The sequence below is a fragment of the Plectropomus leopardus genome, chromosome 8 (genome assembly GCF_026936395.1).
Source record: "Plectropomus leopardus strain MGB_pleo_1.0 chromosome 8, ASM2693639v1, whole genome shotgun sequence".
Classification (NCBI taxonomy): domain Eukaryota; kingdom Metazoa; phylum Chordata; class Actinopteri; order Perciformes; family Serranidae; genus Plectropomus; species Plectropomus leopardus.
In genome coordinates this window covers 32,176,436-32,192,627 of record NC_142183.1, presented here as the reverse complement: position 1 = coordinate 32,192,627, position 16,192 = coordinate 32,176,436, and the positions used below count along the sequence as shown (strand labels likewise).

Genomic DNA, 16,192 nt, shown 5'->3' with positions numbered 1-16,192 from the left:
TCATGCATCTGCCCATAGAAGAAAGCACACTTGAAAAACATCAGCATTCCCAATCTCCACACTGAACAAGGTGTTAGTCCACAGACATACAGACAAAACAAAATTAAAGAGTAATTTATGATTCTGAAAACATATTATTAATATTATACTAATACATATTATTAATATTTACCTATAATTAATATTATTAATTATAGGTAAATTGTCCCTTTAATATACTGCTTCAAACACTTGGAGGTAAAGGCACAATTGATAAATCTGCGTTTAGCAAACTATTTTAAAGGTCCAATGATCAGGATTTAGGAGCATCTATTAGCAGATATGGTTTAACATATTTTTCACTATATTTTCATTAGCTCACAATCACCTGAAAAACCTTAGAATAAGTCGTTTATATTTACATACAGAGCGGGTCCCCTTCCACGGAGTATGCCTCATTGAAAAATGTATATATCAGTGTATTCTGTTGCTAAACCAAAATCAGCATGCTGCTAATAAAGGTCTGAATCTTATATATCTTATATTATGCGATTCTGTGTTCCATGGTCATGACTGAACTTATTGAGTGGAACAGTCTGAGGATGCTAAATGAATTTCAGTGTAAACTGACAATAGAGTTAAATAGTGTATTGTATTGTACAGCGCCGAATCATGTCGTACCACAATATGTATCATACCATACCGTATCATATGTTATTATACTGTATCATATTGTACCGGACCGTATCATATGGTATTATACTGTATCTTATTGTATCGTATCGTACTATATCAAATTGTTTCATACCATATCAAATCGTATTGTAACATGTACCATCCTACCATTTCGCTCTTCAGGAGCCCAGATCGGACAAGCACTGACCAAGCACACTGGTGCTAGATAGGACCTTACACATTTTTGTTGTTTTGCATTGACCACCATAGTCCTTTGACATGTTTGGCACATGGGAAAAGTTTCAGCTCTGCAATCTCACCATTAGATGCCATTAAATACTACACATTGCACTTTTAAGGTATGCTGTATCTAACAATGATACATTTAATAAGTAATGTAAAGCACTTCACTCTGCATGTGTGTATGAGAAAGTGTGAGACTTTGAGTGTTCTGATGGTTTTCATGGTGATCTGGCAGATTGTTCTAATGATATTTGACGCCCTGCAGACAATCAGGTTTTTCCCAATGGGGCCCGCTGTAATTGGTCCCAATAGGGGAGAAAATGAATTCAATTTAACTTTATTATTAGTATTCATAATTTTTTTGGAAAGTTGAGAGAAAATCTGTCAGAGAGCCCTCAATGAGTCATAAATCATAAGAGAGCAAATTAGATCCTGACAGTATGAGGAGTGCAGCTGGAGTCGAGTCTTTTCAGAAATTAATTAACAATAGAAACCTGTAGACCTGAGACACAATAACTGATACTCTACTGTCATGCAGTGTCTTACAGTATTAGGTACAATTACGTGTTTTTGGTATTAATTCCACTTTGGTTCATTTTCAATTTACATATACTGTGGTTCTTATTTTGTCTCCTCTACTCCAGAAAATCACATATGTGACTGGAAGTGAATTCATGTTTGGTCTGAAACTGGTGTATTTACCTGACTTCACTCTCTTTAATGTGTCCCGCCAGTTCTTCTACAAACTTTTCTCCTTTCATCCAATAGATAATAGGTCGTCTGTTTTCTCCACTGTAGCCGAAAAACGCCTTGCAGTCCAGACTGAGAGGCATACCTGCGACACAAAACACAACATTGTTATAACACAGACAACCACTGAGTGACGGCAAAATAATTCCCATTGTGCTGTAGCTGAAACAGCCACTGCAGTCCAGGCTGAGGAAAAGACACACAATGACAACTGAAATGCATGCTTCAATGTTCTGAGCAAAGAGGAGAAGGTTAATTAGGGAAGCTGGAGCACTGCAGTATAACTACATTTTTGCAGTTGCTCAGACAGCCTGGTCTCTCTATTAGGTCATCAAATACCAACATTTTGTCCCGCATCTCTGTGTCTGACACCAACCATAAGGGACCCTTTCTGTGTACGTGCAAGGGTACCCTTTCCATAAGACACCCTTTCCATATTAGACGCATCGTGCTTTCAAACAACTCCATGTAAACTCATCCATGGCAATATTTGATGGTGAGAGCAACTGACAAAGTATAGCAGGTGAGAGAGTCTGCGGAGGTCAGGGTGGATGGAAACATAGGACTTTCACCCATGAGACAGCTGTTTGTGTCCTGTTTGAAATCAAAAGTCAATATTGGCTTATTTCCAAGATGCCACAGCTCCCTGGTCTGCCCTCCATAAGACTCCCCGGGACAGTGCCAGCGTCTCTGCTCCTATCCCTACATCTCACCATTGCCTTTCTCAGTCGTTTGTCCCTAAGGATGTGCTGTTGGCCAAGTATGTCTTCATCTGTCATGATGGCCACCTCACCCCCCTGCAGCCCCCATACAAACTGCCCTTTTGTGTGCTGGAGGCGGGGCCTAAGAACTTTGTGGTGAACATGGGGGGTAAGCCACAGCGGGTCTCGGTGGACCATCTCAAGCCCAACCTGGCCCTAGCCCCATCCCGAGGATGCCCTCTGGCTCCGGCCAGACCCTGCCCTGGCTGTTTTGCACTGTTTTGCTATGGTGAATTCTGTAGGGGTCTGTGTGGAGACATTCACCAGAGACTGTTGCTCCTTTAAGAAGCAGAGTTCAGAGTTGGCAGAAGGAGATTCTAGGAAATGCAGTTTTGGGGAGCATGGTTTTTAGCGCTGTTTAGCCTGTACTGTCAGATGATTGGGAGCTTGTGTTGGAATGTGTTGTTGCTGTTCTGAAGTGAGAGTAAACAGACTGGACTCAAATCAGTCTCTCCGTCTCGTCATTCCTGCACTCCCACAATATCTCTTTAAATTAAAAGGCACTTATTAGTTGTTGTTTGGGACAGGGCATACAAATGTCATGCAATCTCATATTTAAAAGAATTTTATATTTTAAATAATGTTACAAAAATTTGGTAAGATATTTTAAGTCATTAAATTTTTAGCACTTTTTAGGTAATTTCCTTATTTGTTTTCTGTCTGACTTTTCACTTATTTTTTGCTATCTTTTTGGCCATGTCTTGTTAAGTTGCTTGTTGCCGTCTCCCCCTGTGTTTGAAATAAATCAAACCTTTTTGTTCAGGTTTCAAAGTGTTAAAAAAGACAAAATTTGCTATTCTATAGGCTGTTTTCTCTATTGGAAGGGCTAAATGCAACAGGTCTTGTGATTATACTGTAATATATTAACCTACTGCTGAAAGAAATAAGTGACTATACTCAGAACACACACACACATGTGCAGACAGTATATACACACTCTCACATACCCTCCTGCAAGACCTTGAAACCACCACTCTGTGATTACAGCTATCAATGGTGATGATGGAGTATTAATGAGCATTCTAATGAGCACTACCTCGTTAGGCAGTCAATTAGCAGATAATTATGATAGACCTCAGTATTATCATAATGATAGCTCTATCAGCACAGTCTAGCACCAACACTGAATGCTAACAGTTATGCGCATATCTGTGTGTTTGTTGTCAGACAAACACTTGAACTGAATGTTAACACTGAACTAAATATTTACATTTTAGACACTGACTGTGGCAGACACTTTTATGCAGAGTGAAGAGGAAATGCAGGTGCTTCTGTGCAGGTTTTGTCCTTGGGCAAGTTAATCCCTGAAATTACCTTTCTTCAAAAGAACATGCAAATGTTTAGAGCGTCAAAAGGTAAAAAAAATTCACAAACTGGTTATCGGTTGAATAAACATGAGGTTTTATCAATTGGTCATGGCAAAATGCAGCTGTTTTCAAATGGAAATGCCGGATGATTGCTTCATGTTTGGCTTCCATTGCTTCACTTATTCTGACTGATGGAGGAACAGGGGGAAGACAGAAGACTTTGACGTTTGTCTGTCTCAAAATTATAATTTCTAACAAGGCAAGAGATGAAGCGCTCTGCAAAACTTCATAGTGTGTGTGTGTGTGTGTATGTGTGTGTGTGCATGTGTGTGTGTGTGTGCGCGCGTGCGCGCATGTGTGTTGATGGGCTCTCATGGTGTGTTTTCTTGCATTTGTGCTGAGGCAGCCAGCATCCTTTACTACACACACACAAACACACACACACACACACACACACACACACACTGCAGAAAAGAATGTTGAATTACAGTGAAATTACTTTAGCTTGATTCTGTGTCCCTGCGTGTGTATGTAGGTGTGTGTACATGAGCGCTGCAGTAATTGATTAGCACCCCGAGGGTGTGTTTGTGTTCTCAGCATGTTATGGTGATTAAAATCATCAACTTAGTTTGCACTTGTGTGGCATGAGGGTGTGTGTAGGTTGTGCTTGGTGTGAGTTTGTGTCGGTCTCAATCAGAATCACCAGCCCTGATATGTGGTGTTGCACAGCCGAGCTGATTCATCATTTCTATTTGTGGCTAAAGCAGCAGGGTGTTTATAAGACCTCAAAAAAGGTTGGTGCTATGTTGTTGTCATTAGCATCAAAGAAAGACTTTGTATGAGTGATTGATGGGAGCTTTCTCAAGTCGGCTCCTCAACACTTCACGGCCCTGCAGAGTGCGTTCACACCTAGATGTCGTCTCCATTGGTGTGAAGCATACATGAAAGGCTCGCTCTGCCCAATCGCAAGTGAGAATGTAAACAAAAGTCATATGACTCATGAGTCAAAACTGATCTGATTCCAGTCTCTGGAAGTTTAGTTCAGCCTGGCAGACTGGCCTGTCCTCTTTAATGCTGCATCTCTGACATTCATCACACGTAGATGCACATAAAGAAGCAGCTGAATGTGAGCATCAGTCCAGACTGTGGTTTGCCCTTGGTTCATTTTTTTATGCTGCTATCTGAGCAAGAGCAACTGCTGGTTGTCAGACATCAACATCTGTTTCCTTCTGACACTAAAAGCCTTGTGTTTTGAGGTCGTTTCCTGTCACTGATTTAGACCACATTCTCACTGCAAAGAATCTCACTGCATTTTTCTGTGTTTTGATTTGTTCTCACAAGTCGGAGTTAGCCAGCTGAAAAGGAAACGAATCCTCCACAGTGAAAGAAAAACTCATCAAATGAGTGTACAATGAAAATGCAAACTCCATGTGGTGCACAATATACAGTAATACATAATAAATAATTTAAAATTACTTCCTAAGTAAAGACAAGGCACTAATGACTTAATAGGAACAATAATAATAGATAATACAGTTTGACAGGGGGCAGTGTGGTAGAGTGGTTTGGCTCTGAATTGATCACACAATTGTGTAGTGATAGTGCCAAAAACTGCAGTTCCTTGAATGGCCACTTGGGGCTTGCTTCAAGAGCGAGTCAGTCCCCAATGACCCCCATGTTAAAATGCCCAAATTTGGGCAAAAATAAACATGGTTACAGCCTGATATCAAAAATGGTTTTGGTCTCTATGGCTAATTTCCCTGTTCATGAAACTGCACAGGTGGTGAATTCTTATATTCCTCGGCCGTCTACATTTTATTTAAGCTAGAAGTCAGTCACAGTTACTCATAACTGTAAATGCATCACCCTAATCAAGTTAGCAGCTAATAATAAAATTATTTCCACCAAACTGTTAAAATATGGTCACTTCTGGCTCCAAAAATCCAAGTTAGTGATGGCAAAAAAAGCCAAACTGAAGGCTTCAACACAAGGTTTCAACCCACGGTTGACATAACAATGGCTGGATACTTAACAGTCTTTGGTTTAACTTTAATTAAGTTTAATTAGAACATTGTTGATGAAGATTAATCTGCCTCAAAATCCGATAATCAGAAGAAGAGTCAAGTGTCAAACCCTGAAACCATCACAAAGCGTTAGAGGAAACATCAACACTTGTCTAATAAATGCATTAATGGTTTCGCATTGGCTAAAATTTTATTCAAGTTAACACTGGATTACTTTACTGTGCAACATGGAACATGCTACTGAGAGTGACAAGCTCAAAAAGAATCATCTTCCAATTTTTTTTGGTTCAGACTTACAGCTCTCAACAACTTCATTTCCAGTCACAGCAGGTAGCTGTTTTCAGCAGAAAAGATCTGATAAACACACCGTTCACTAAGCTGGCCAGAGCCAAGCAGTAAACAGACAAAGCAAGTAACTAACTGGTGAACACAGCACAGCATTGAATGGCTGAAGAGACGGATCTTTCCCTCAGGAGTTGGTGGAGACCAAAGCAGGGCTCAGAGGAGAGGGAGTATTGGACTGACATTCATAGTCTGCTGGATGTGTAAATAAACCACAGTCTGACATATCTTCATATTATTTGGCTGAATTATTACTATATAGTGCTGTCAGAATGTGATTGGCAACATGTTTAAGATCCTACACGGTGTATTTTTTCAATCAATAATTATGTTATAATTTGCTGGAAACACTTGTCATTGCCTTCAGAATCTCAATGTTTTGAATATAGTGGTCTCATTATTATAAAATTAGCTGTGGCTCTTATAAAAAAAAAACAAAAAAAATACAATTGTGTCAACTGTGTATGTTATTTTCCAATAAATTGTGGTGAATTATAAAGCAGCTGTACAAACTTAAAAAAAACAACATGCAATTAATTTGAGTGACAGACATAGATTGTCTTTTTTTTAAATCACTTTAAGGAATTTCCCTCAGAAATTCTTACAAATACTTGACAAAGGCTTTGGAAAAGCACAATTTCAACGGGTACTTGTTTGTTTCTTAAATCAAAATGCATTCAGCACCAAAACCCAGACATTCAGAGACACTTGTTTATTACAAAATTTAAATGCTGTATACTGTTTGGATAAAACCTCAACTCATTTTCTGCCACGTTATACTGCAAAGGTGACTTTCTCATTAATCCAAACAAAATAAGTCTCCATTCTACAATGCAGCTACCTGAGCACAACCTGTTAAGGTTTACAGCATTTTTTTGAGAGAGAAAGACCCCAAATTCCCAGGGAAAGTGATGATGTTGACGGTGATGTTTCATATATATGAGCACTGGGAGGAAGGGACAGAGGACGGTGGGAAATTCATAGAAACACAGTCTGTCTTCTCTGCTCCTACCTCTCAAACTGTTGTAGCTACTTATCACATCATTAGTCTGTTTCACTTGTCACTTGTTGGGTTTCCCTGTTCTCTGCTTGCTTCTCACCTCTTCTCATCACTAAAATAGATTCTCTGTCTCTGCATGTCTTCCTGTCTTCTCTCGGTCTCCTTCTCTTTTTTCCTCTGTCAAGATTTTTTCCCGCTATATTTGCCCTCTATGCCTTCTCAGTCCTTCCTTATATTCTCTCCCCTGTCCCTACCAGTCTCTCTGCCCTACCCTCTCTGTCCGTACACAAACCTTTCCCCTGCACTGTTACAGCACTGTCTCTGTGACATCTGTTCTGCCAACACCTTCTCATCCCAACTTGTCACATGTTTCTGCTTTGTTAGTGGACTTCTGTGTCTACATATTATGCTCTCGGTATCCTTCTGTGCCTGCTGTTTATTTCCCAGGTTGCTGCTAGCGCGATGGCCAAAAATGCATGTGGTGGGATGACGCGGCACGTGGTTATGTTAAGACATCACAGGCACATGGCAACCAACGCCGGAACATGAACAAACGCACATGGATGGTTAGGATTAGAGGAAGGAGGCACATGGTAAAGTGGAGAAAAAAAACCATCACATTCAGACAGGAAGCAAACACAGGACTCCTACATGAAAGTCCGGGCTTTGACGGATACATCTCATCCACCACCCCTCCCACCCACCCTATAGGTGCTCTTGCCCTCCTTATGTTACGTCGTTACTGGCAGCATTTCAACCTGATGCCGTCCTGCTGCGTTTCTTTTGAACAGGACAGGTTCCATAAGGCCATGTTCTTCAATTTACGTGTCAGACTGACACGACAGGTGCCTTCCGACTGCCCAATGGCGTATAATACACCACCACCAGTTCTGTCTGGCCATGTTCTAAGCTGACAACATCCAGTGGCGTTCCATGTGCACACAAAAGTTGCCTTTAGCTTTGCGAACTTACTCCAACAGCACTGACAGAGCAGCGCCAGTTTGGAATGAGAACCATGGATGTATCAAAGAAAGTGGATACAGCCACAGAGGCCGGGCGCTGTTCATTCCTATGAGAGCTGCTCATTGGCGCATGAAGCACAAAAAGCTCTTTTTGCGGGTTAGGGTTATGGCCAAATGCGGCTGAGTGTGCCCAAGTGGGTAACCTCTGCTTGTGAAGAGACTGACTTCTAGTTTGATGCTTCGCTACCTTGAATGGCTGTCTAAAATATTTAATCTTGTGGCTCTTTTAGACTTTCCAAATGCTATCAAACTTGATGGCTTAAATTTACATAGTTAAATGAGTCATTTCTGCGGGGGTTTTGACGCACACAAAAAATTATTCACTGATTTACAGACATCAATTTCCCAAGTCGAAGGGGAAAAGAACTTCTGGGCTAGCGGGCATCACGTGATGGACCCGGACAGTGTAATTCCACTTTTGGCCCTATGTAAAATTTGTATTAGATCATGGTGCACTTCCTGTTTCTGGGCCTGTGTATGGACAGTTTGTGTTTGATGAGACAGGTAAATCCAGAAAGTGTCACAAAGGAGGTACCGGTACAATAATCATATTACCTTAGAAACAGCGGGGAGTGCTGAGAAATAAATTATTATCAAACACTAAACACTATCTGTATGCGTACAGGAAATAAGAGCTGTCAGGTGAAGGATTGTAGGAGAGAAGTAGGACAACCCTTAATGAGGGAAATGAATCACTGAAAACTGGTTTTACACACACACACACACACACACACACACACACACACACACACACACACACACACACACACACACACACACACCTACATCAGTTGATTTGACAACTATGACTGACAAGAAAGGACTGAAGTTAACATACTTTGACTGCAATGTATATTTTTTTAATTCTGCCATCAGTTATTCAGCCCCTTCATTAAACCTTGACCTACTTATTATCAAAATTTACCTTAAATAAAGTTTATTTAATTAATTTGTCCCTTTTGCCTGGAAATCCAGTAATGTCAGGTCAGTGCAACCAGTGTGCTCCAGTATTGAGATGAAACATCATTCAGACTAGAGATATTAATTCACCAGTTTACCGGTCATCACCAGTGGTAGGTTGCATGATGGCACAGAAGGACAAAGGAACAAAAGAGTAAAATGACAACTCAGTGTGGCAAAAAGCCCTAACTTGGGGGACTGAAGGGAGAACTTCTGCTAGTCGAACCAGTTGAGAGGCTTAAATTTGAAGAACTGTAAACTGTAATTCAGCCATGTCTCCTAGAAATTACATTTGTATGTTACTAAACTGCTTTCTTAACTATGTTGTTGTGGAGACATAATCACTGCCTGTATTATGTTCAGAGACAATGTTTCTTCAGGTCATGAAACAGAACAATTATCTACTACCTACTGCTTTGTGAGGAGCCGGTAATGTAAAAGTAATGTGATCATCATTTATCACACACTGCTCAGCAGAGTTGAAAAAAAAGTCTATCTGTACATAAAACTAACACATTTAAATGTGACAGGTTGTCTTTTTGTTATCACACTGACACACTGCAACAGCACAATTTCCTTTATAATATGCAAATAATGAATAGTATACCTCCTACACAATACAATTAAAATGTGGCTAAAAATCGTGTTGGTGTATGACATCTCCACTTATAGTTAAGGATGTTACAGTGCAGCTTCATGTTATCTTAAGAATAATCTTATCAGTTCTGCACAGAGAGGATTACAGATTTTAAATTTGGGGAAAAGGGATTACTGGTACTGTAGGTATACGCCAAAATCCTGAATTCTAGTATCAGAATTAGTGTTATAATGTTACTAATCATACTGTATGCAAACATGGAGGCATGTGGCACAATGCACAGGTATATTCTCATCATATAACAGGCAGGAAACTGACTTATAGAAGGTTGTCTGTTGTTGGATGATTGCTCTGCCTTCTGTGTGCTCCTCTTTTCATGCCCATCTGTTGTTGCAGCAAAGAAACTAGCTGCTTTTGACAGCTAGCTACAGCCAGACAAGGCTTGCATAAGCACATTGTTTAATTCGGGCAACAGCATGCTCCAGTGACATGGACCTAACCAACGCACTGATCCTTTCCACTTAAATCTTACTTCTGTGCTGCAGAGATACAAACATTCTGCAAGAGCTACACACAGTGGAAAGACACTACAGTGGTCCTAATGAGTCCAGACAGCTCCTCTACAGCCAGAGTGTGCTCAGGCTTTAATTTAGGGGCACCAATTATCAAATTTTGCTTAAAACTCTTGTCACAAACCAGTGGTTCTCAACCAAGAGGCCTGGCTCTTCAGGGGCTAACTCCACAGATCTGGGAGGTGGTGAGAAGACTGAAGTGACAGAAAAAACATAATTGCTAGACAATTTATCTTAGTTGTTTATTTGACAGGGACAATGCATTATTCATGTTGCTAAAAGCTAAATACATGTCTTAGGCCCAGGGTGGGGTCATATGTGACATTCAGTTGAATGCAGTAAAAAAAATGTAATTTTAATAAAATTTAAAATTTAATAAAATGAAATAAAATCTGTCTTACAAATAATGATAAACGAAATAACATCAAAATCAAACACTATTAAAGGCTGAATGAACACATTAAAATCAATAATTTAAAATCCAAAGATGATGATGGTATTCTCAGAGAAACCTCCCCGCCAGTATGTCCTACAAGCAGCCAGAGGAGGTTAGTATAATCAGAAAAGATGCACTTTTCCCTGAATGCAGCCCTAAAAAAGTGTGCAAAATAAAATCACCAGTACACCTGATGTTACGACTGCAGTCGTTATTGTATTATTTTGTTGTAGATTGGCTGTGTTGGATGCGTGCTGCTCCTTTGTGTGCCATGCGTCTGTATTAATTCAGGTGCGTCATCGCTCATAGGCTGTGACTGAGGTATTCCCTTTCTTAAGAAGCGCGGCGGCATCTCTTTCATCTCCCAACCGGTCACGCCACGCTTCCCTTTGTTTGAGAGTTTGTGTTTAGTTGGGTTTATTTTGGGTAATGTGAGGGTGAAACTTCAGTTTAGTTAACTTCCTTTTGTTCTGGTTCTGTTAAGTTAAATTATACTTTGGTTGTCTTAGATTTAGTTAGATTACTTTAATTACTTCTCAGAGCTGTTTGTGTTTAACATGTTAACCTGATTTTCACCCTGAGGTAAATTTCCATTAACCTTCTGTTCATATAAATGAATATATGTTGTAAATAAATCACCATTAATCATTTGTTATCTCTTGACAAACTTGTCCTTGTGGCTGCTTGGGTCTTGAGGGAAATGGGTTTATCATGTTGTGTCCTGGCCACCCCTAGACGGGGCATAACAACTGAGAAACTCCGGGCTGTAAACATCATCGACAGCAGAGTTAAAAAATAGGAAAAGCAGAGTACATGCTGCTGACAAAGAGCTTTTTCAAATTACAAAAATCTGGACACATGGACTGTGAAGTGCACTATATAGCCGAGGTGGGACCAAGTCATTGTTTTTCAAGTCCAATTCCTTTTTAACAACAAAGTAATAATATATTTTAATAATCATTTATTTGCTTTAAAATCTGAACTAAACTAAAATGTATAAAAGCAACTATTTTCAAGTCAAAAGACTCAAGTCTAGGTGAAGTCACACGTCATTAGTGTTAAAGTCCAAGTAAAGTTGCAAGTCATCAAATTTGTGACCTAATTTGGACTTGAGTCCACACTTCTAGTATAATCTGTGCTTCTCCTGAGCCTGACCGATGGCACATTCTACTACAGAAGGTGTTTTGCTGAGTAAATGACTGAAAGCAGAACAGATGTGGATCCAGCAAATCTATAATTCAGGAGAGAATGAGATCATCTTCACATCACATACACACGGACAGAGTGAAGAGTTATCTAAAACTGAAACATAGACAGTCCATCTCTCTATATTTCTGTAGCCCTCACACACAAACAAACAAACACACACACACGCACACACACACACACACACACACACACACACACACACACACACACACACACACACACACACACACAAATATGAATCTCATATCAAATACATCTCTGTCCATCTGCTCATTTGAAAGCACACACAGTGTAAGACCTTTAGGTGGTTTGAAGACTGTGTGTGCATTTGCGTGTGTGTATGAACCAGGTACGGGGGTGTATGGGGGTTGTCTTGGTAACAGCTGAGTTTTGGGTCTTGGGCTCCAAGGGAGCGCAGCTGCACATGTCAACACAGATGGTGCCACACACACACACACACACACACACACACACACACACACACACACACACACACACACGTGTCTGTAAGTGGGCAGCTCAGCTGTAACCTGGGAGGCTGTTCACTTTTTCATTTTGTCTATTTACAGACACTCTGTCTCTAAAAAATTATTCCTTTTTAATTTTGAATCTTTGCTATTTTTAGGGAAGCTGTGTACGCGGCTGTGACGCTGCTGCAAAATCCCAACCTTTGTGCCAACTGCAGTTTTCAAGATTTCAATACTAATCGTTGAGTTTCTGAAATGATTTGTTTTCTATCTTTGTTGAAAGTGGCCGGTCTTTTGTTCCGCACTTCCCTGTAAATCCCTTTTTATCACTCACGCTGTGTCTAAAGCTGTGACGTCATTATCATTAGCTGGGAAATTGTTAGTTTCTGTTGACGGTGCACACCTGAAATTTAAAATGCATCGCTGCCTGAGTATCAAAGGATTCCTGCATAAAAGACCACCTAAACACTGGCTAACAATGCTTTTACAGTACAGTATGACAGATTAACTCTTTGTGGTATTAACTCACTCTTTTAAGAATGTGTGGCATATTTTCTTTCTTGTTGAGAGTTTGAGGCTTTCACACAAGGCTTGATTGTTCTGTACTGTGCCTGAGCAAAATTGCATATGTACACACCCCAATACATTAGGTGGCGTTATGCACGCAGTTGGGTTGCAGTCCGCCAATACACACAAAGAACAATTAACCACCTGTGTCTCCAACTAGGCATGTTTGTTTATGTTCTGTGTAGGAAATGGGCCCACGCCGCACGGACAAGAATGTTTCGGAGGAGATGAGAGGAATTGGAGAATGACTTTAAATTTCTACTTACTGACTGCAACTTGTAGTTGTCTGTGAGGTGAGAAACAAACCAGCTGTTGACCAGAATATTCAGTGCATTTAAAAAGGTATGGACAAGCAAGTTATTGTAATGGCAGTGACTGCAGCCATCATCTGATGGCACCTGTGTCATTTACTCAGCAAAACACCTTCTGTAGTAGAATGTGCCATCGGTCAGAAAAATCATCATGTTAGATGATTTTCTACAGCCAAGTAGTCCTGAGATACAGTGGAGTGTGATTTGTCTTTTTCTGTGGGTTAAAATACATGTAGTTTGCCAATAAGTGCTTTTTAAATAAATAGTATGCAGCTCTGTTCTCTTCTCACTGCCAACAACTTCCACACAACTTTCTCATACAATAAACAACAATGTGCTCTATACGGGCACGGCTGAGAAGATTGATGCCAATCCCACGTCTTTGTTTTACTATAGAGCTAGAATTAGAAGTCGAATGAGCTCCTTCCAAAAATCTGCCTACCAGCACCTGCAAAGCTCACTAATTAATATGTATCTCATTTGCTTGATCTGTACATGACAACACGAGGACAATTTGTGGTTTCAGAAGAATTAGTGCTGCACATTAAGGTACTGGTGTTTCACATTAGACTACCTGCTGTCCCCTGCTTCGATTCTTAATGCTAAGCTAAGCTAATCAACATGATGCTCTGAGCTCCTCAGTTGCTGATGCTTACAGGGAATTATCAAAATGAAATAAAGCCACAATAAATAGTTCAAAAAGTAAATGTTACAATAAAAATCATATATTCAATGATTATTGCTTACAACAATTATCAAATAACAACTCTGTACAATATGATTTGGCAATATTTATTATGATCTTTGATGCTGAGTGTCCCACTCTCCATTAAAGCCCTCATTACAAACTAGGCTTGAATATGTATAACGTATTTCTTTTGACAGTTTCAATTGCTGTATTTTACTGTGTATATATTATTGTTTTTATTGTTTTTTATACTGCAGACACTGAAGTCCAAGGTTTCCCACTGGGACAATAAAGTCCAGCCAGAACAAGGTAAATATGTTTATATGCATCAACACACTGAACTTTTGTTTCCTTCACTGGTTAAATTTTGTCATGTTTGCTGAAACTTTCGATATACATGCACACAGAAGTACAGATCATAAAGATCACAAATATATGTATGTATTAGCATACTGTTTAGCTTCAAAATGAGTTTGTGTCCCAGCCATAATGTCAAAAACATTCAAGCCAAAACGAAGCACCGCCAACAAGCTGGGAAAACTTTCTCATTTACAGCTAAACAGAACACTAAAATATGTTTCTAAAAACATTTGAAAAAATAGGCAATGTAGTAACAGAATCGTGATTCATATTTTATCAGTACTGCCTTCTTTGACAGTTTGAATGCAGTCAATGAGCAGTGATCGACACGATTGACAGCTGTGTTAAAGACTCCTCGGCTCTGATTGGCTGTTTATGTGTACGTGCTGTGGATTCTTGTAAAAGCTATTGAAGGCTCTTGGAACAGGCAGAGGACTATGATTGTTTTCTAAGACTTTAAGGCTGTCTCATTTAGCACTGCGTAGATGTAGTGACAGTTTCCGCAAATAATACAAAAAGTTTTTTTTTTATTAAAGTCACTAACTGTAGCTTTAACAAAAATCATGTTACAGAAATTTTGCAATAATATGGCAACTTATTACTCCTGTATTTTGGGAGTCTTTATCTTTTTAAAGACCCTCCATATTTGTAATCACATTTGAAATGGTAAGAAATGTGAAGCAAGAGACCTCAGGTGATGAGTTTTCTCTCCCACACGGAGGCAAGTCCATCTACATCGACTCCCTCAAGTCCATCTACATATGACATTACTAAATATCATCAGCAGACTGTATGAGTGTGCAGAGAAACACCCAGAGGGCTTTGATTCCACCGACCAGATGAGTTGGAAGCCAAAAACCAGTGACGACCACGCGTCAGTGACCTTTTTATTGTGTATCTTTCCACAGGTTGGTTCTGTTCGGATATAAGCCTGTTAATTCCCTTTAACACGCTGAAATATTCATGCACATGCTCACACACAAACACAGTTACATACTGTCACATGTGGCAACACATTCAGTTTCACTTCAAATTATCACTGCAACTGAGTGGATTATGTATGGGAAACAGTGGCTTAATTTAAAACGGAAATGAACATAAAAGTTCAAAAGTTAAAGAAGCTGATATAAAATAGTTCCATAATAAATCTTGCATCGATGAAAGCCATAGTTAACATGTTTACAGTGAGATGAAATCTCCAGAGAGCCTCTTGCAGATTTCCAATATAATTTGACATTACAATCCTACTGTAGAGACTGAGTATTATTTGATAAATATGAGATGCAGAATCACATCTGGAAATGCTGAGGCTCAATTTCCTGTCTAACAGGAAATGAAGCTGCCACAAAGTTGGAAAGAGACATATTTGATTATTCTGAATAAACTAAATATTTTCTCTGTTTCTATCGCCCCACATCTGACTTTATCTCTCTTCTTCACTCCCCCTCCTCTTCACACACACACGCACACACACACACACACACACACACACACACACACACACACACACACACACACACACACACAGTGCGTTCATAAAACCTGAGGTGATTCCCACAGAATTAATAACTCTCCCAGGAAAGTAATAAAACGAAATACAGCTTCCCTTCTTTGTCCATATTTGGACATTTCCTGACAGCTCTAATTAACCAAGTCCTTTATGCTGCTATACCTGACATTTGATTGGCTGGGGGGCTGGCCTCGTTAAGAACAGTTTTAAATTAACAGATGAAATTAGATTGGAGATTACTGCAGATATGCTTGACAAGGTTAATTAAATGACCAGTCATGAGGGGCTTGTTTTAAATCAGACGTCACAGACAGATTCAGAGCTGATAGAGTTCGTCGCGCCGGAGTTTCTGTCCGCGTCCAGTTTTCTAAAGTAGCTTTGAGAGGCTCTTTAACATGTGCGTTCATTTTG

General features: G+C 39.7%; 1 protein-coding gene across 4 annotated transcripts in view; it reads right to left on the bottom strand.

Moving 5' to 3' along the window:
- il1rapl2 (interleukin 1 receptor accessory protein-like 2) overlaps positions 1-16,192 on the bottom strand; it is a 487,999-nt gene that overhangs the window by 36,505 nt on the left and 435,302 nt on the right. For all 4 annotated transcript variants that reach the window (XM_088081369.1, XM_088081371.1, XM_088081370.1 and 1 more), the window contains one exon: positions 1,600-1,732. In XM_088081369.1, the coding sequence (XP_087937495.1) occupies positions 1,600-1,732 (133 nt within the window). The remainder of the gene's footprint in view (positions 1-1,599; positions 1,733-16,192) is intronic.